The sequence below is a fragment of the Sapajus apella genome, unplaced genomic scaffold, assembly GCF_009761245.1.
Source record: "Sapajus apella isolate SASKATOON/1434 unplaced genomic scaffold, GSC_monkey_1.0 scaffold64, whole genome shotgun sequence".
NCBI lineage: Eukaryota > Metazoa > Chordata > Mammalia > Primates > Cebidae > Sapajus > Sapajus apella.
In genome coordinates this window covers 4,726,617-4,747,050 of record NW_022437004.1, presented here as the reverse complement: position 1 = coordinate 4,747,050, position 20,434 = coordinate 4,726,617, and the positions used below count along the sequence as shown (strand labels likewise).

General features: G+C 40.6%; 1 protein-coding gene across 5 annotated transcripts in view; it reads left to right on the top strand.

Annotated features, from left to right (window-relative positions):
• The window catches only part of TGFBR3 (transforming growth factor beta receptor 3), a 220,378-nt gene that overhangs the window by 195,915 nt on the left and 4,029 nt on the right, over positions 1-20,434 (top strand). For 4 of the 5 annotated variants that reach the window (XM_032247873.1, XM_032247871.1, XM_032247872.1 and 1 more), the window contains 2 exons: positions 6,573-6,614; positions 8,935-9,042. In XM_032247873.1, the coding sequence (XP_032103764.1) occupies positions 6,573-6,614; positions 8,935-9,042 (150 nt within the window). The remainder of the gene's footprint in view (positions 1-6,572; positions 6,615-8,934; positions 9,043-20,434) is intronic. The other variant, XM_032247874.1, reaches the window with a different exon arrangement.

Sequence of the window (20,434 nt, the reverse complement as noted above, 5' to 3'; positions counted from 1 at the left end):
GGGACAGCAGATAAAGGCTCTGGTTGTCAACTTCATAGCCAGAGAACTGCTCTATGGCCACCACTGCCAGTAGCACTGACATACTTCAGTGTTTCTTCTGTGGACAGGAAAGTAGGCAATCAAGGCTAGAAAAATAATTCTGGATTCCTACTCTTTTTAATGCAACCTCCCTGGGCACATGTTTGCCACTTTTGATCTCTAAGTCCCTTGGGAATCAGTGTTAGGTTGGTATTCTTTTACTATTTGAATTTTTAACAACAGATGAAAGTTTAAAGCTGGTGGTGGTGATAGTGATGGAGATGAGGATGACGATCTGACCTTTGTTGAGCATTTACTTTGTGCAGGGCTCTGTGCTAAATGCTTTATATGGATTATTATGTTTCATCCTCATAGCACCTCTGTATAGAGGTAACTTGGCCAAAGGCATACAACGTAGAAATGGTTGATCTGGGATTCAAATTCAGGCACTTTGATTCCAGAGCCTGTGCTCTTAAATCCTATGCCTTATTCCAGATGGGGGTTGATGCATCTATCTTCACACCTCTCTTCCTGTCCCACTTCTCTTTTCATACCATACCACATTAGTATTCAAGGTAACACCCCAAATACCCTAATGATTATGAACTGAAAGGAAGATGAAGAATTTTAGGAAAAAAGTCTGTTCACTCATGTAACCCACCACGTTACTTGTTGGGAAACATGTAACCCGTTTTAATAGAGTTTTAAAGTTCAGGAGAAGTTCTGTGATTTTCAGTAGTAACTCACAGAAAAAGCCCAGAAAACATAAATGGTTTATGCATATTATGATTTATGACAAAACATTTAAAATAGTTGAGATAGTGCCATCCTACCCAATTTTCTGAAATTTTGAAGTATAGGCATATTAGTGCCGTTTGCCTTGGATTCTGTGACCACTTTTTACAACATTTGAGAGCACTTGGGCTTATACAGTAAAAATGATTACACCACACCAGAGATGATATTTTTTTAAATGGTGAAAGGGAGGAGTGACCATTTCTATGAAACAGTGCACACACACAGGAAAGCGTGGACTTGGACAGAAGGAGCAATAAATACCATTCCAAAATTTGCCATGATTTACATACCTATAGCTGTATTTAATTCTTAGCAAGTTAAATATTTGAGATACTGAATTTTCTCCATATTTTCACTACCTAACTTTAAAAAATAAAAATGCCTGCATGTCTTGGATACTCAGTAAATGTTAATTTCCTCTCCTTCCTCTCAACCTCTCAGCCAAACTAGAGGTTTTTTTGGGAAGGGAGGGTTGAGGAAGGGAAAGTTGTGAACGTCAGTTGGAAGCTGATCCAAGAGAGGCATTGCTTTTTGGAACACATTTGATCTTTCCAGAATAAAAATACTCTAAAGGACCAGCCAGGTTTTGTCCTCAAGCTGAGGTCGAGGTGAGGGGAAACTGAGTGGAAAGATGGAGAAATGCTTAATTGACAGACTAGGGCGTTCAGTCTCCATCCAAGAAGGGAAGAAGGGATATCATAGGGATTTCTTTTAACACCGTGTATTTTACATTTTATTTATTTAGTTAGTTTGTTTTGAGTTGGAGTTTCACTCTGTCACCCAGGCTAGAGTGCAGTGGCGCAATCTTGGTTCATTGGAACCTCTGCCTCCCGGGTTCAAGTGATTCTCCTGCCTCAGCCTCCCGAGTAGCTGGGATTACAGGCGCCTGCCACCACACCCAGCTAATTTTTGTATTTTTAACAGAGACAGCGTTTCACTGTGTTGGCCAGGCTTGTCTCAAACTCATAACCTCAGGTGATCTGCCTGCCTCTGCCTCCCAAACTGCTGGGATTACAGGTGTGAACCACCACACCTGGCCTGTGTTTTACATTTTAAAAACCTTTTTATTTTGAAAAATTTCAAATATATATGAAGATAGAATAGGTCTCAACAATTGCCAATTTATGGGGAATCTGGTTTTATAACTTTGTCATCCACTGAATTGTTTTGAAGGAAACTCAGACATTTAATTTCATCCATAAATATTCCAGTATGTTAAGACCCATCAAAAGATCTCAAGTAGGAAACTGATGATTAGGTCATTTAGGAAGACTACTCTGAAAATGGTGTGGAGGTTGCATTGCTGGGAAAGCACCCAAGAATAAAATATACATGATATGTATGGTTATTTCTTCCAAAAACTGTTTATCGAGTACCTAATATATGGTAGGTATATAGTGGACAACTGATCCTGTCTTTAAGGCCTTTACAGCCTAGTGTAGAGCTTCTCAATCCTGGTACAATCAGCGTTTGGGCTGGAATACCCTTTGTAGCTGGGGCTGCCTGTGTGTTTTAGGATACTGAGCAGCACCCCTCATCTCTACCCGCCATATGCTAGTAGCAACACCCTCCCACCACCAGCCCAGTTGTAACCAACCAAAATGTCTCTAGATGTTTCCAGATGTCCCCTGGAATAAAAATCACCTATCATGTGAGACACACTGGTCTAGTGGCAGGATACAGATAAGTGACAGGTAGTTGCATTGAATCCCATAAATATTGAAAGAACCCAGAGAAAGGATTCAGTTACAGTGACGTCAAGTTAGTAAAAACTCTTTCTTAAATGGTGACTGCACAAAGACCTCCCGAGTCTCCAGGAGGAATCTTCCTCTCCCCATTCTTCCCTTTGCCAAATGCCAGTAGATGTGGGTACCAGTTGGACGCCTTGTTTCACTGCAGGCTCACTTTGTTCTATGGTGTCTAGTACCAAATTGAGCACTAAAGGCCAAAAGCTGTGGTCAGTTACTCATGCATAACCCCAGAAATATCCCGTTTATGAAAACCGTGCCGAACAATCTGAGGAGGGAAATTTTGGTTCTAGAGGTAAACCCAAAATTGGCTCAGGGTATATGAAAAGATTTAATTCAGAGCGTTGATTATAGTTTGTCCTTTCTGTAAAGAAATCTTTATTGTTATACTTTTCTTTACAGCAATAGCTAAGATTCCTTTCTTACAATCTTATCCTTAAACCAAAAGTAAATATTGTTACATCCACTCTTTTCCTCTCAGCATGCCAACTCGATGATAGGGTTCCGGTGGAGATCAAGCCATTTTAATTGTACTCAGGGGTTCTTAGGGATTTGGGAAGAGGAAAGTTTGAGGATAGAATCCTTTAACCTCAGTTCTGCAGCCTGTGCTTGTTATTGCTATGCACAGAAATCGCGAAGGGACTCCACCCAGGGGAAATGAACAACAACTGTTTCTGTTTAGCTCTGTGAAAAGGCCCCTATTTGGGGTGGGGGTAAAGGATTAGATCATAACAGAAATCCATTAAGAATTTTAAAACAATGCCATCCATCACACAGGCCTTGCTGTAAAACCTAAACTCTTACGTGTGAGCCTCCTTAGAAGAGAACCATAATTTTTCAACCACTGGGGGATTCTGAGTGAGAAAGTTTAACCAGGGGTGGTTGGTTGATTGGATGGAATTATTCCCAGAAGTGTGTATATTTCTTACATGATGCATACTGTAGCAACCTTTAAATGCCTTTGGACTTAGTTCAGGGAATCAAATACTACTTGAAAGTAGGAGAAGTTTGTGGCTAGATACTCTTCCTTCATAGAGTTCTTGGGAGTTTAAAATGAGACAATGTAAGTGAAGGCTTTTTATCTATTGCAAAACACCATACAAATGCACAAATGTAAGGCATCACTGTTGTTACTGCCAGTGTGGCTGATGGGACCCAGCTCCCAGGAGAGTGCATTCTGTAGTTAGCACAATTAGTGTGTGTTCTGCATATTGAATTAGATTTTCTTAAAAACATACAATCATTTTTATTTTCTCAGTAATTGCACATATCCTCATCCCAGGGCCACTATGTTGCACAACTCCAGGGGGCACCATTTAATTGTGGTGTCTCTGATTCATCCGGTAACATTCCTTCCCTAGAGCCGGACATTGATAACTCACGTGGCCAGAATGTTGACTCACCCATTGGAGATGGTTAATCCTGAGAATTTTCAATTCTGTTTTATTTGACCCTGTCTAGCTTCTATAGACATCAGTTCAAATGCCGCTTGTTTGGGTCATATTTTCCCAAGTTCTTTTTTGCTTCACTGTGAATTCAGACACAAGATATGTGTTCCTTCTGTAGTGAATGAAAATGGAGATAAAAAGAGAGGTGCTAAACATGTATCACTTTTAAACTCCAAAGAGTTAAGGTCAAGGTCTGTATCAGGACTCAGCACACTTTTTCCATAAGGGACCACATAGTGATTACTTTTTATTTGTGGCTCATATAATCCCTGTCTCAGTAACTCAACGCTGCTGTTATAGCATGAAAGCAGCCATAGACAGTATGTAAATGAATAAGCATGGCTGCATCCATATAAAACTTCATTTATGGAGTCAATTTGAATTTCATATAATTTTCACGTCATAAAATATCCTTTTTGGATTTTTTTTTTTTTTTTTTTTTTTGATGGGGTCTCGCTCTGTCGCCAGGCTGGAGTGTGGTGGTGCATCTTGGCTCACTGCAACCCCCACCTCCCAGTTCAAGAGATTCTCCTGCCTCAGTCTCCCAAGGAGGTGGGACTACAGGCGCACACCACCATGCCCAGCTAATTTTTGTATTTTTAGACGAGGTGTCACCATGTTGGCCAGGATGGTCTTGATCTCTTAACCTTGTGATCTGCCCGCTGCAGCCTCCCAAAGTGCTAGGATTACAGGCATGAGCCATCATGCCCAGCCCTTTTTTGATTTTTAAAAAATCATTTCAAAATATAAAATTCATTCTTAGTTCATGGGACAAAATACAGAAATGAGCAGTGGATTATAATATCCCAACTGCTGGTCTCAGCCTCACTGCTGAAGACAATGGGGAGCTGTGCACAAATAGTTATTTCATCAGTGCTTCCCCAGCTAACGACAGAGCTACGCTCACCAGTCGTTTAGCCTACTAGGCAGAACTTTGGAATTCTGGTTCAACCTCTGCCCTGATGCTTTCCAGCTGTGACCTTGGGCTCTGGTCACATGATATCATAGTCTCAGGCTGCTCATTTCCAAAACAGTAATACAAAATTTTTTCCTGCCTTCCTCGTAGCACTGGTGTGAACCACATATGAGCATATTCATTGTCTAATTCCTGGTTTCCTCTGTGGCTTCCATTTGAAAAAAGTACACCAACATTTTAATCATCCTTCACCAAACATTTCTGGAAGACCTATTCTGTGCCAGTCTGAGTCCTTGGGGATATACAGATGACTGAGAACTAGACCTTGCCCTCAGAGGAAAATTTAAAGAGAGAGAGAGAACTAAAACTAGGAGGCATTGTGGCACATGTGTAACAAAGGAGGGGTGGAATGAACAAGGATGGGAGACACTGGCTCTGCGGGGATGGATATGGAACAGTGGGAGACTCAGGCAAAGGTCCCTCAGTGAAAATGCCAGCAAAGCAGGTCTGGGGAGGAGGGTGTCTTGGGATAGCTTGCAAAGCATGATGGCACGGAGCAGCAAAGAGAATTTGGGGAACTTAAATTACTAAGTTTAGGGAGCCCATCATGGGTGAAGGACCCTGTCAGGAAAGGAGGCTGGAGAGAGAGGGTAGAGGAAGGAGGGAAAACTTTGTGTGCCATGTTGAAGAGTTTGAATTTTTTCCCCTATAAAGGAAGGAGGGTCGTGAAGGGGTTTAATCAGGGTTATAAAATGATCAGCTCTGGGCTCTGGAATTTTCTTTCACTCTGGGGCAAATGTGGAGGAGGAAATAATTTGGGGGAGGGTAGTGGTGGAGACAAGGGGGCCTCTGTGATAATCCTGATGAGCAGTGAAGGGGAGTTAAACTATAGGATAATAGCATTAAGGATAGAAGAACCAAGATACTTTTACAAAGTGTGTATATTTAAAGAATATTTTGAATGCTGGGTGCAGTGGCTCATGCCTATAATCCCAGCATTTTGGGAGGTCAAGGCAGGTGGATTGCTTGATCCCAGGAGTTAGAGACCAGCCAGGGCAACAGGACAAAGTCCTGTCTTTACAAAAAATATAAAAATCAGCTGGTGTGGTGGCGTAAGGTTGTAGCTCCAGCCACTCAGGAGGCTAAAGTGGAAGAATCTCTTGAGCCTGGGAGGCGGAGACTGCAGTGAGCTGAGGGCCCCGTGCCCGCCAGCCTGAGCAACAAAGTGAGACCCTCAAAAAAAAAAAAAAAAAAAAAGAAAGAATATTTTGAAAGCAGAATAATATTATAGACTATACTGGAAAAGCATGGTATTTAAAGGTATTTGATTTTTTTGTAAGTAAATAAAAAGATACACAAACACACACACAAATTGTCAGACCCAAATTCCCCAAGTTTAGGTGTTTGCCTTCAAATTTTCTTCAAATCAGAGAGCCTATATAATTGATTATTAACAAAGTACAATACGTAAAATTTCCAGGTAACTCATTATACTTTTGATATCTGAAGAGAATCGTTGACAGAGCTTTCTCAAAGTATTTATTAAGAAATGGAAAAGTGTCAGTTTCTGCCGAGATTTTGATGACCCTTTGCTTAAATCTTGGTTCTCCATGGAATACATTGTGATTTATGTTTTTGTTTCAGAAAAAGGTCCAAGTATGAAGGAACCAAATCCAATTTCTCCACGTAAGTCTTTATGCAGTTATTTTGAAATAAAACCTCCTGGGCTTTCCTAAGAATGAGTTGGTTAGTGAACATTTGCCAAACTTTGAGTTTTGATAAGGAGACTTCTGCTCTCATTCTCCCTTCCCCTTTCCTCTTTTTGCTCATAGTTTTTTCCTTTCCTCTGTCCTTTTTTTTATCCCTGCTTTCTTTTTCCCTTTCCACCTTTACTATTTTAAAATATTAATTTGTTGATCCATTGGCATGTATGGCTTAAGTGGAAAGGTAGTAACTTATTTAAAGAGATAAGTTAATGACTTGCATTCTTGTATCTGTTCTGACCTGAAAGTCTTCACAAACAGCCGTGGGAGTGGTTTAAGTCTTATCAACAACATTTATTTGCTCAGAGAAGTAACCTAAGGGAACTCATTGCTATACTTTCAAGACAATCTGTAGTGCAAGGGCCAGAGGCACCAGGGAGAGCATGTAAGAATGAAAGGGAAAGCAACACCAATTACTACACAAGGAGAACTTGGAAATTGTCTAGGCCAATTTCATTGTTTTATGTGGAAGAAAATGCTGACCCAAAAATATTCCTGCCTCACTGGCATTGAGGCAGAACTTGAACCTGGACTTCCAAGCTGTCCACCCAGAGCTCATCTACATAATGTTTCGTGAGGAGAATTTTTATAAAAATCTGTGCTTTTTTTTCCTTTCCGAAGACTCCCAGGGTTAGTCTCCATGGCTGACTCTTCACTACCTGTAACAATCAGTCTGGAAAGTTCCTTTTACAAAGCGCTTCATAAACCATTCTCTTAAGTGGATTATTATTTTTTAATTATGGAACAATATGAACTCAGAGACATATGGACACATGTCCATCTTTGGAAATTTAGAATACTTTCACTAAAAACTTGTAATCATGTTTAATTTTTGCATCCATGGGTATAAAAAGCAATCATTTTCATTTCTAGGACTAGATTAAATAGGTTGACGGCTCGGTGCCACTTCCCCTCCAGAGAGCTCTTCCCACCTCTCCCTCCATCTAGTAGATCTTCATCCATTTTACAAACTCAGGTGTTGACCCTCTGACTTCAGCAGGTGACTAAAGCTGTCTGCATTTTTCAGAAGTTAAATGAACACAACAAAGAGCACAGAGCTAGAAGAGCGGGGCCCAGAACTTGGGAGTTTGGGTCCCTCCAGACTCGTGTCCACCATGGCATACTTTCCCGAGCCATTGGAGTGCTGACCTGCTCAAACGTTGCAGGAGTGTACGTCAGTCTTCAGTGTAGAAAAAATAGCTTTCTTTACATTGAAGTGAGTTGAAAGGCAAAGGGACTTAGTTTATATAGAGGTCACTGGAGTTGCTTCTGATTGGAGCAGAAAGTAGAAATAGTATGAAAAATAGTGGGGAGATCCTGTATCTCCCACTTGTATCAAAACTCAGAGACCTTAGAAATTGTATTCTACCAAAAACCCCTCTCCCTTGGAAACCAATTTTAACTTTTTATAAGTGACTCAAAGAAGGTAGTTCTCTTAAATGAAAGGAAATGTTCTATTTCTGGGGCCTGGAATTAATTTCAGATATAAAAATCTTTGCCAAATAGAGAAACAATTGGTTCTATTTATATGTTTTGCTGACCATAAAACTGACATCACTCCCCACTGGGAAGTATTTCCGTTCCCCTCATAGAAAGATCACGGTTGGAAAAGTGTTAAAAAGTAGGTTGTTTTAAATGACACAATATGAAGCCGTTAAGAGTTTGATATGAGGAGATTGGTGGAATAGCTTATTTTTGTCCTATATTTTTGTCCTATATTTTCTTCTCCTCTCTTTGTTATCTTTCATATTTGTAAATGTTCATGAAAATATGTGTATAAAGTATTCTAAAGTGTGTGTTTTCTGTTCAGTGTCTCATTTTTGAAGTTGTTCAATGAATAAGCAGTAATAAGCGAGATTTTGATCATGGAAGTTCACTTTATTTTTCAAAGCATCTTAACCTGTGAATTTTCAAGCCACCCTCCATTCAAATAGCAGGTCCTCAGAGCAAGACAATGAAATGACAGACTTAAGATTTTACAGTTTTTGTAAATCTGATTTTTTACTTTGTTCATCAAAATAAATTACAAATTGAGAATACCTTGGAAACCTGATAATTTCATTTCTCTATTGAAAAAAATTTGCAAGTTACAAAATAGTGTATTTTATTGGGATTCTCATTGAATTCTCAGATTTTTATTAGTGCTCACCCTTTATGACAGTGCTTGTGAAACAAATATAAAATTCCAATGTATGATGCAGACTAACTGAAAAGTTGTGTATATTGGTTTCTCTCCTTTATAGCAATTTTCCATGGTCTGGACACCCTAACTGTGATGGGCATCGCGTTTGCAGCCTTTGTGATCGGAGCACTCCTGACAGGGGCCTTGTGGTACATCTATTCTCACACAGGTTAGTGTGACTGTTGAGTATGAGTTGCCAAACAACTTGTGTTCCTGCTACACACTAGACACTCAGTGTTTTGTTGGACAAAATAACAAATGAAAGAGAAAGTTCATTCCTACTATTTTTATATTTACATACTTGGCATAAATTGTGTTTTACAAAAATATAATTTGTCATAAACAGTAGATAGAAAAGGAATGTTTAAACTGTTTGTGCCAATTGCAGTTGTGATGTTGGTGAAATTTAGCTGCGAATAAAGCTACTTGGTTGTTAGAGTTTAGTTAAAGTAGACAATGTATAAAAATGTAAATCATTCCATCAAAACCAAAGACTTAAGGATAGGCATATAAATGAGAGGAAGTGAAAAAGGAAGCCATGATTTTACCACACCTGTCAAGGTATTGAGCACTGTCCATCAGAGTCCCTAATCAATGACTTAAACCAGATTTTCTCAACCCATGCTGTGACTTCTCTGATAAAACATACAATTTTCATGTTTTTCTATAAAGTTAAATTTTTAAAATAGATTTCCATGAACTGAAAAAAAAAAAATGATGAAACAGAGCACTTCATTTTCAAGCTGTTATCCCTCAGTCTTCAAATCTGGATGTGCCCTCTCTACCAATCCCAAGGTGAAACGTGCTAGCCTGATGAGAGAACCCTTTCTGACCCCAATACAGAATGCAGGCCAGCAAAGGGAGTCATTAGTACAATGGAGAAAGAACAAATGGATTGCCCTGCGATTGCTTCTTTCTTAGTTTCCTTACAACTATGGGAAGGAGTGACATACATTTTGAGGCATTCCAGAGAGCTAATTGGTCTTGTTCTTGTTTGTTCTTGGATCCTTGTAGTTTTACACTGTGAACCTAGGTGAGCTGTGCTAGATTGATCCATCAGAAGCAAGTGGCAGGCCCAGCCTCTCTGTTTAGAATTTCATTAATTGTCCACCGAACCAGTGGATGTCACGATCTTTAGCTAACCCTTGGGCCAAGCTGAAAGGATCACTGATTTAAAGGGGAAAGAAGTACTGAAGGGTATTTTAGAGTCCTATCTTGACCCTCTTGATTGCTAGGTAAAACCTCAAGCTATTGAGAATAAAAACATGACACAGTGATCTTCTGATAGTTAAAAATGGCAGATTCTTTTTCATCAGAATTTTTACTTTAAATATGACATCTCCAGACTGAGGTATTTTAGATTATGCCAGAAGGAGAGGAATGGACTCTTTCATGCCTACCATGGGACATTCAACGAAAAGTCAGCCCCTTGGCAAAAATTTAGAAGACTTCAGTAGAGGGGCTTTGAGTCCTCAGATGCTTGTTCCTAGTCAGCATACTTTTAGTGAGGTATGTTTATGTGAAAGAGAAAAAAATGACTCCTCATAATCCTAGCATTTTGGGAGGCTGGGACAGGAGGATCGCTTGAGCCCAGCAGTTCAAGACCAGCCTGGGCAACATGGCCAAACCCTGTCTCTACAAAAAAACACAAAAACTAGCATGGTGTGGTGATGTGCACCGCTCATCCCAGCTGGCTGAGGTGGGAGGATCGCTGGAGCCTGGGAGGTAGAGGCTGAGAGGCTGTAGTGACTAGTGGTGCCACTGCACTCCAGCCTGGGTGACAGAGCAAGAACCTGTCTCAAAATAAATAAGACTCCAGTGTCATGATTCCGAATATTAAATAACCATCTGTGAATCAGTTTAGGGCATTCTCCCTCATGAACAGTTTATAAAAGGACCAGAAAGACAGAATTTAGCAGAGCAGCATTTTAAAGTAAGTGATTTTGTCACAGGAATACTGACATGTTCAGTTCTCAAGCTAACAAATCTTTGCAACTTTTCCGATCTTCTGCCTGGCTGAGAGGTAGGGCTGTTGGCAGCCTATGTTGTCTGTTGGGAACGAGTTTGAAAGTACTCCAAGAAGACTGGGCTGCCCACAGATGTTTACCATGTGCCTTCTCAGCCACTGACTGGCCTTGGTCATACAGCTGCACTCTCAAAGCTAATCTTGGGCTAGGAAGCCAGGTCCAGACAGAATATAGGGCAACCAAATTTCCCCCACTACTGGAACATGCTCCACTAAAATCCCCCAATAATCCAGACCCTTACCCACAGCCAAGCACACAAACCCAATAAAAAGGAAAGCTTGGTTATATGGCGTATATTGATGCTCATTTTATTTGGAAGTCTGTTGTTACTGATCCTTTTTTCCCCAAGCTAGAGATTTCAGGAGGGCCTTTAAAGTACTGTTAATGTAGAAATAGGTTTGTAAGTAAATTTAAGAAAAATGAAACCAAAAACCTCCCCTTGTGATGCCTTCTAGCAAAATGAATTACACTGATTCAGAAGGTAAAAGGTTTATAGACACTGCCATTTGGGCTTAAAATCCATCGGCATCACTTATGAGACAGCTTCAAAATTACTTTTTGTTAAAAACTGTAGCCTCTAGTTTATTTTATGGATTGCTTTTGAGGAATACCAGTGTCATACAAGCATGAAGAAGACCCACTTCAGGACCAAATGATAGTTCTTGTCCAGAACCCCTCAGTTTCTTACCTGGCTCGGCTAGCAGCAATTTAAATTAATAGGGAAAATTATAATGCAGTGGGCAATGGGGACAGCTAAGATACAAACACTGGCCCAGTCCATTCAATTTCTACAGTAGTTGAAGCTGTGGAACTCATAGATCGTACATGCCATACTTGGGGGTTTAGACAGCATCTGCCACTATGTAAAAAACAGTCCTTAATTTGGATGACTTTCCCTTTGTTTACGCTTTCTATTCCATGTGCAGCACAGAGCACAAAACCAAGTCACGTATTTGGATTCTGGATATCTACTTACATACCTGGAATGTGTGTTAATCTATAAAGGCTGGGTTCCCACTTTATCATATGACAACTGTGGGCACAATAGGAGATATTATTCCCTAAGGCTGTATTAATTCTGTTGGGAAAATTCCGTTCCTAAAACTTACATTCTCTCCTAAGATGCTGTAGAGAGGAGGGGTGCTTGGGGGCTGAAATGGTGCTGGAATCATAGAATCTTCATGCTCCTAGGGACCCTACCTGGTTCAGGGGCTTCTAACTTCTAGTCTGTGAAGGTCCCTCAAGTCATATGCAAAATCGTATCTGTTTTTTTCTTGAGGGGAGGAATAAATGCTTTCATTTTTATTTGCTAGTAAAACTTTTTAGCTTTATCAAAGTAGTACATGCAAATAGTTTAAAGGTTGAAATAATTCTACAAGACTTGTTATTGAAAAAACAGAAAGAAACAAACCCCTACTGCCCCTACTTTCTTTTCTCACTCCCAAGAGCATTATTTTTGACACTTAGCTCATCGTTTTGGACATTAATCTGTACTTCTGAATAACATGAGTGTATTGCTGCTTCTTGACTTTGCAGCTTTAGACCTTTTCTCTAGACCTCATGTTAAGGAAAATGTCCCCTTCTCCCACCATCCTCTTAATAGAAATATACTGACATTTTGGTTAGATCAGCATTTACTCTTTACATTATTATGACTACCTAAACGCTAATCACAATTAAGTCGTGTAGTATAATATCCTGTATGATTTTTAATTTTCCCTATAATTCATTATCTTTCCCCACCCTACCCCATTAATCTTCTATATATTTATCATTAATTCATCTGCTGACCCTGCCAGCTGTCTCACTCTCCTCTTAATACGTTGAGACATATGGAATGTTGTACTGATTCCTTTTCTTCAGTAACTCTTTCCTGGAGCCCCTGACCTGCTTCTGTCTGAACTGGTTCCATTTCTGGATGCTGCCGTCTTCCTGTATTCTTCATTGCTTCCATTCTGTGCATTCCCTTCACTTCTGAGTCGTGGATGTCCTGTGTCATGCATCTCCTGCCTTTCTTCTTCCTGATTTAAAGCGTACATAGAAGGCAAATGTTTTTCACACTTGGCATGTCTGAAAATACCCTCATTTAACAGAAACACCTGTTAGTTTGGCAAGATACAGAATGTTAGATTACACTTTTTCCTTCAGACTTTTGAAAGCCCTCCTTGTTGTCTTCTAGCTGTGAGGATTGCTGTTGAGAAGTTCAGAGCTATGCAGATTCCTGATCCCTTTTGTATGTGACCTGCTTTTTCTTTCTGGAAGAAATTTTACAATCATATCTCTTGAGTTAGGTGTATCTTTATACATTATGCTGGGTATTAATTGGGTCCTTTCAGTTTAGAAACTCGTATCTTTCAGTACTGAAATTTTTAAGAATGATTTATTTTCTCATCCCCTTTTTCTGTTTTCTCTCATTTTAGAAATCATTTTATTTGAAAGTTGAACCTCTTGTCCTTTAATGTTTCTTTCCTGTTATTCATCTTTTTGCTTTATTTTCTGGGAGATTTTTCTCATCTTTATCTTTCAGTTATCTACTGAGTTTTTAATACTGGCTTCAAATTTTTTTATTCCAAGAATTTTTTCCCCTATGAATTTCTTTTCTTTAAAAAAAAAAAAAAAAAAGTCCTATTCTTGTTTCATGGATGCAGTGTCATCTGAGAATATTAATGTAGGATTATTTAGGAATAAGAACATTCAAAACTTGTGAGTGGGACATAGTAATTGTGAACTCCCTTAGAGTAATCTGCCTGGGCCATTTTATTGATGAACCCCTGATATCTCATCATTGGATCTTTCCTCTTGAGCTCATCAAGCTTTCATAAAGTATATTTTCCTGTTTCCTACTTGCAAGGTATAGGACTGGCTGTTGAAAGACCTTTCTAATGGGCATTGATTAAAATAAACTGACATGGCAACAAATTATATTTGGCAGATAGACATTGGAAAGCAAATATTCGGACCTCCCTGGCAGAGTATAGTCCTGGCACTTTTCCCAAATGCAAATAATCAAGCACATGGCAAATTCTGGAGGAGATAAACTTGTTGCATAGTTACAGTCAGGACTGGAACCCTACTTTCTTGATTCAAAGTTTCACTGTTGTTAAATGAGGCAAGGCCATCTTGCTTTAGCTCCTTTTAGGCTGAGCCAAAGAAGCCCAGGTGAGCCAAAATATTTATATGTTTACTGAATTACCCCCTTTTGAATGTGGTACTCTTGCCCTCAAGTGTGCCTGTTGTTGATCATTCCTTGAACTGTCAGTTTCATGAGTAAACTTCCCGTTTTCTTCCTGGATTAGGAAGGGCAGATCTCAGCCCAGTGGAGTGAGGGAGGAAATTGAGAGAACTATCCTGCTTCTTGTATAGAAGTTCAGCCAACACCTCTTGCTTATATGCCTGTGCTCAAGAGAGGTTTCCAGAGATGCCTGATGCCACCATTCCCTGAGTTTTTAAGGGTTTGGTGCCATAAATTGGTTGTTTCTCAGTTTTTCCCTCTGTTGGTTTAGGCTTCAGCTCTCTTGAGTCTGCCAAGTCAGTTAGCATTCACTCATTTCCTCACCAACTTCCAATATTTTATTGTTGTTATCTTTACTTTTGTTATCTTTGTTCTCATGCGTTTATGCCTTTAAAAATCCATTTACTATCATTTTGGTGAGATTTGGGGAAGGAATGCAAGTCAGTGCCTTGAAATGCACTATCTCTATGCAGTCGTACCCTTGCTTTTTTTTTTTTTTTTTAATCAGTTTCTTAAAGGGAGTCCTTGGAAAATTACTAGTCTGCATCAGCATTTTTCTTTTTACATAGCAAGAAATCTGAGCCCAGAGAACCGATGTGACTAGCCGAAAGTTACATAGACATGGCAGTCAGGACTGGACCTTGCTTTCTTGATGCAGAGTTCGCTCTTCTCCTCCTATTCTGTTATTACAAATTCAAAGGGCAGATAGCCATAATCCTTTTATCTTCCTTCTGCTTATCAGATAATAAACATTAATTAACATGTATTTTGATTTTTCTTTTTGCCTCTGTTTAGCATAAGCTAAATGTTTTTGGTTTGTTCACTCATTTATTCATTTTTTCACTCACTCAATGGATTTTTTAAGCTGCTGTTAAATGCCAACGCTATTCTAGGCACTGGTAAAATAGCCATGAGCAACACAAAGTCCTTGCTGTCATGGAGTTCCCACAGCTTAAGAGGAAGAGAATAACCAAACAGACTGATTATAAGCAGATTGGCTCAGGCAGAAGCCCAGCTACAGGCACATATGCCAACCTTTAGGAAAGCAATGACCTGGTGAACTGTGTCAGAAAAATGGAGAACTGGCAAGGGAAGTCTCAGTGGAGAATGAAGAAATTTTTTTTTTTTTTTTTTTTTTTTTTTTGTGAGATGAAGTCTCACTCTATCCTCCAGGCTGGGCTGGAGTGCAGTGGTGTGATCTCGGCTCACCACAACCTCTGCCGCCTGGGTTCAAGCGATTCTCGTGCCTCAGATGCCCACGTAGCTGGGATTACAGGTGCACACCACCATGCCCGGCTTTTTTTTTTTTTTTTTTTTTTTTTTTTTCTTTTTGTATTTTTAGTAGAGACAAGGTGTCACCATCTTGGCCAGGCTGGTCTTGAACTCCTGACCTCGTGTCCCATCTTCCTCAGCCTCCCAAAGTGCTGGGATTACAGGCGTAAGCCACCGTGCCTGGCCAGAAGAAGCGTTTCTAATCTGAAGAATTAAGTTTCCTATAGACCTCTCATGGAAACTGAGGGGAGGCTGAGAAGAAGGGGAAGGCATATAAATGGCCAGATGCTCTGGGAGATGCTTTGTTTTTTTGAGAGAAAAAGTCACACCGACAAGACACCATGAAAGCAGAAGGCACTCATCCTAACCTCTGTGTTTAACAGTTTTGTAAAATAATGATATGGGCATTTGAGTGAAAAGAGAGTGGCTCCTACCTTCTTTATAGTCATATTGGGGTTCTCACCTGTTCCAGCTGCATCTTTCTGATCCCTGGGACTTGGTCTCTTGGTTCCTACCTTATCACACCTTAGCCTGTCTCCTTGCTGTTTCTCTTTTCATCCGGGCTAGGCCTGGGAACCTGGAGAAACCTCAGGCCTCTGAACACATTGGCACCTCTAGAGATGCTCCTAATGAAAACCTCTTATCCGACTCGGGTGGACTTTTGGGTGTGCGCTTGACTTTTGCTTTAAGAACACATGGTGTGTTCCACGGAGCGTTGTTGAAACTGCCTGACAGGTTACGACAGGCACACCTAATTCAAAACCTCAACATTTTATTATGCTCTGTGAAACAGTTTCTTATACTCCTAGTTGTTTTTCTACTTACACATCGGAGTAGCCTTGAAGTTCGAAAAGCTTTTTACACATTGCTTGTTTTAGGCACCCTCACGCTAACAACCTGAGAAGTTGGGATTATCTCTGTGTATACTAAAGGGAAACACAATGAATACACCTGCTCAGGTAGCCAGTCTAGCCAGTGAACAAACTAGAGCTGCAAGTCCAATTTCTGACTAGGGGTTGTAGCGACAGCTGGGGAGGACAGCCTTCCTCCTCCTCCCGATTTCTCTTTCCCTCTTGCTTTTCTTCTTCTTCTTAGTTATTATCAGACTTTGCATCCTATTCAGGGGCTACAAAGGCAAGAAAGATAAACACAGAAAACCAAAGTACAGATACAAACAGGTTGGCCATAGTAGAGAAACACAGAAAGAAAGTAGTAGGCAGGACATTGTGAAAAACTTCCGTTCTAGGCATAAAATTTTCCCCGTGACTTCTAACAGCATCTAATTCACCCCTCCTGAGAATTTGGCTGTAAAAGAAGAGTCTTTTGCTTGGAGGCTGGGGAGGAATGAATTTTGAAAATGATAAAAAGTGATCTAAGACTTATCAAATTAAAGGTACTACCATTCACTCTGCTTAAAGAGTGAGCTTGTGAATTAATTATAATTAGGATATCAAGAAACTAGCCATTAATTGGTACAAAACTGCATACAACACATAGACCTAGAAGAAAATATCTTTGTTTTCTTTCTGGCATCAAGGAATATTAAGTCTAAAGTATCCCCAGGTATATGGTTTTCAATCCTATGCTTAAGTATCTTCTGAGAAGGAGATTCCATAAATTCCCTCTATAACTAACTAGTCCTCATAATCAGCAAGTTCTTTTCTATCTGACCTAAATCCCCTATTCCTGCCATTTAAACTCATTTCCTCATGTTCTGCCCTCTAGGGAGATAAAGAACAGCTGTCTGCTTCTCTTCATAATAATCCTCATGACAGTGTTTGCAAATAGCGTCCTTTGGCCTAAATCCCGAGATTCCCCTCACCTTTCTTTTTAACTCTTCTGTTGTTTCCGCAGAGTCCTCCCATGTTAGTCATGTCTTTCTTGAATAGTCTCTTCCCCAGGACCTGCCATGGTGAAAGACTTAGAGATAAGAATCCAGTTATAATATAGACACCAAAGAGGTAGCAAGAAGTCAGATCTGGACAACTCCATGCCAAGCAAAAGAAAATATTCTTCATTAAGAAATGGGGTGGGTTTTTGGTTTTGTTTTTTTGTTTTGCTTCTTTTTGTCGTCTCCTCCCCCCCCCCCCCCCCCCCCCATCCACCCACCGTAGAGACAGGATCTCTCTATGTTGCCCAGGTTGGAGTGCAGAGGCTCTTCACAGGCAAGATCATAGTTCACTGAAGCCTCTAACTCCTGGCCTCAGGAGATCCTCCCCCTTCAGCCTCGTGAGTAGCTGGCACTATAAATGACAGCACCTGGCTTTGTTATTCTATTTCTTAAGGCATCCCTGGCAGTATCTAGGCCCAGCCATAGGCTAATTGTGAGATGGGTGGATTAATCCTTAGTGTCCTTATCCTCAGTGTACCCTCCTCCTCCAGAGTATGTCAGGCACCAGATTCCTCTCTCCCGTACTCATTCTCCCTCCTCTGAAATCTCTGTTCCCTCAATGTGGTTTGAGATTTTAGGAGGAAAGCATATAGACTGAATACATTTCCTCTGCTGGCGAAGTTTGTTATTTATTTACGAGCAAAGCGCCCTCCTTGAATTTCTTTTATGTGTTAATTGGGCCTACTCTGCTTAGCCTCGAGGTCTTCCCTGCCCATCTCCTTTAGGAGCAGCCTGGTTATATTTGTCACCCAAGGGATGTTTTAGAGAAAGTTGATGCTCCACAAAATCAGATATCACTGCAATGGAGAGCAGACAGCCGAAGGACCCATCTCAGGTAACCCAGGGGTCTCTGCTGGCCTATTAAGTAGAAGCATCTGCACACTCAACTTTCTTCCTTGTAGTGAATTTTTCTGTAGCTTCACTTCCATCTGACAGTGAAAAAACTTTTTCTTAATTCTGTCAAAAAGTAGGAGTTTTTTTTAAATGTGGTTATAGTGAAAATATTGCGTCTGACATGTGAAAATAGCCACAGAAGTGGAAAGGATGCTCTGAAGAGGGGACTTTCAATATTCCCCAGTAGGTTCTCAGACAGGGAGTCACCTTGGCCCATTATTGGATGAAAGTCAGTATAATATTAGGTTAACTTGTCCACCTGGTGAGATGCATCCTGCAGTCTTGAGTGCAAAGGCTTCTTTGTTTTGTTTGGTGTTTTATTTTGAAGTGTTTTGCATTACCAGGACAAGAGTTTCCAAAACTCGGGAAGTTGAAGGATCTCCTTAATGGACACTGATGAAAATAAACTGACATGGCAACAAATTATATTTGGCAAATAGACATCGGAAAGCAGATATCCAGGCTTCCTGGGCAGGGCATAGTGCTGGCGCTTTTCCTGAATGTGAATAGTCAAGCACAGGGCAAATCCTGAAGGAGCAAACTTGCTCCCTGTTGCTAGATGAAGCAAGGCCATTTTACTTTTTTAGCTGCTGTGGGCTGAGCAAACAAAGCCCAGGTGAGCCAAAAAAGGAAAAAATGGACTTGCCTCCTGCTTTTCAGATGTATTCTTGTTCAGATAGGAAAATGTGTATTTAAAATGTGGTGCATGCATAGCCACGTTAGTCCTTCTCATTGATAATGTGAGGATCCAGCCAGGTGTGGACCAGCCTGTGGTTTATAAGGGAGCCGAATTCTTAAAGTACATCTAGAGTTGTTTGGGTCTCTGGAGGTTTTTTGTTTTTGTTTTGACCTCAGAATTGTTAAGATATTTTATTCTCTTCTAGAAATAAAGCTCCTACTCTAGGGAAAGTGAATTTTTGGCAGAAAGTTATTGCCATGGAGGCAAATTTCCCCACCCCTTCTTATATACGCACAATTAAGAGTAGAAGTTAGTGCTGGGGAGGGTCCAAAATACAGGTTTTCAAAAAAGAAGAGTCAAAAACAGTGTTTCTCTGCTTCTTGGGAATATTGACCCTAGTCCCCATCCATCCCACCAATCCCAGAAGAAAAGATAATTAGAGGAAGTATAACAAGGGCCAAACTTCCACCAAGCATATGAATACTTTGAAGTTGATGCAAAAGTGTGTATAGCTGTGTGGTTCGTGAAATGGGTGACAGGAAAAGCTGTAACCAGACCCAGGGACACGAGCCAGTTCTACATTTTGCAGAACTGCTTTTTTCACAGAGGCTTTTGAGGGGCCCCAAAAAGGGAATGGAAGTAATAGGGCCAAGTTCCTGCACTGGAGGGCAGGGCCTCTGCTCCAGTGTTTTGTTTTAATGAAGCAGCCGGGAGGGCTGCTTATCTCCAGCTGATAGATGTGTATTTCAGCATGACAGGAAAGGGGAGGCTCATTCATAAACAGACCTGGCCCTCTGGGGTTTCCCACGTGGAAGGGGGGCATGCCGCTTACAAGAAGTTTATGAAGTTTATGCTCTGACTTTTCAAATTAAATGCAGTGTTTTTTTATTGGAGAGCCCTGATCACTTTTCCCTACCTAGAGCCATTTTTTGAGGGTTGCACTGAGGCCGGTTTTGCCAAAGAGAAGACTAACTCTAGGGCCTTTTGCACTGTTAAATGCAAACCATGTGTGTGACTTGAGCTTTCCTTCCTCTCCAAAGCACTGCACATTTGGCATGATGAATGGCTTTAGCTAAAATGCAGTGGGGTGTGTAATGAAAAGTAGGATGCTTAAAGTGTTAGGAGATACTCACGCTGCACTCCACGGGGAACCTCAGCAGGGAAGGGAGGCCATTCGCTGGCAACTGCAGTCCCCATGTGCAAACAGCTAACCCCCTTCCCCAAAGGTTTTTCCAATAGCAGCTATCCCCCACCCCCTTTTCTCAAGTAATTTATATGTTTGGCACACAAGGCTCTCTCTGCTGTAGCTAGAACAAAGTATAGATTTCACTCCTGTTTTTTTGTTTGTTTTTGTTTTGTTTTGTTTTTTTGAGACAGAGTTCCACTTTGTCAACCAGGCTGGAGTGCAGAGGCACGATCTCTGCTCACTACAACCTCTGCCTGCCGGGCTCAAGCAATTCTCTTGCCTCAGCCTCCTTAGTAGCAGGGACTACAGGCACACACCACCATGCCCGGCTAAGTTTTTTGTATTTTTAGTAGAGACGGAGTTTCACTGTGTTAGCCAGG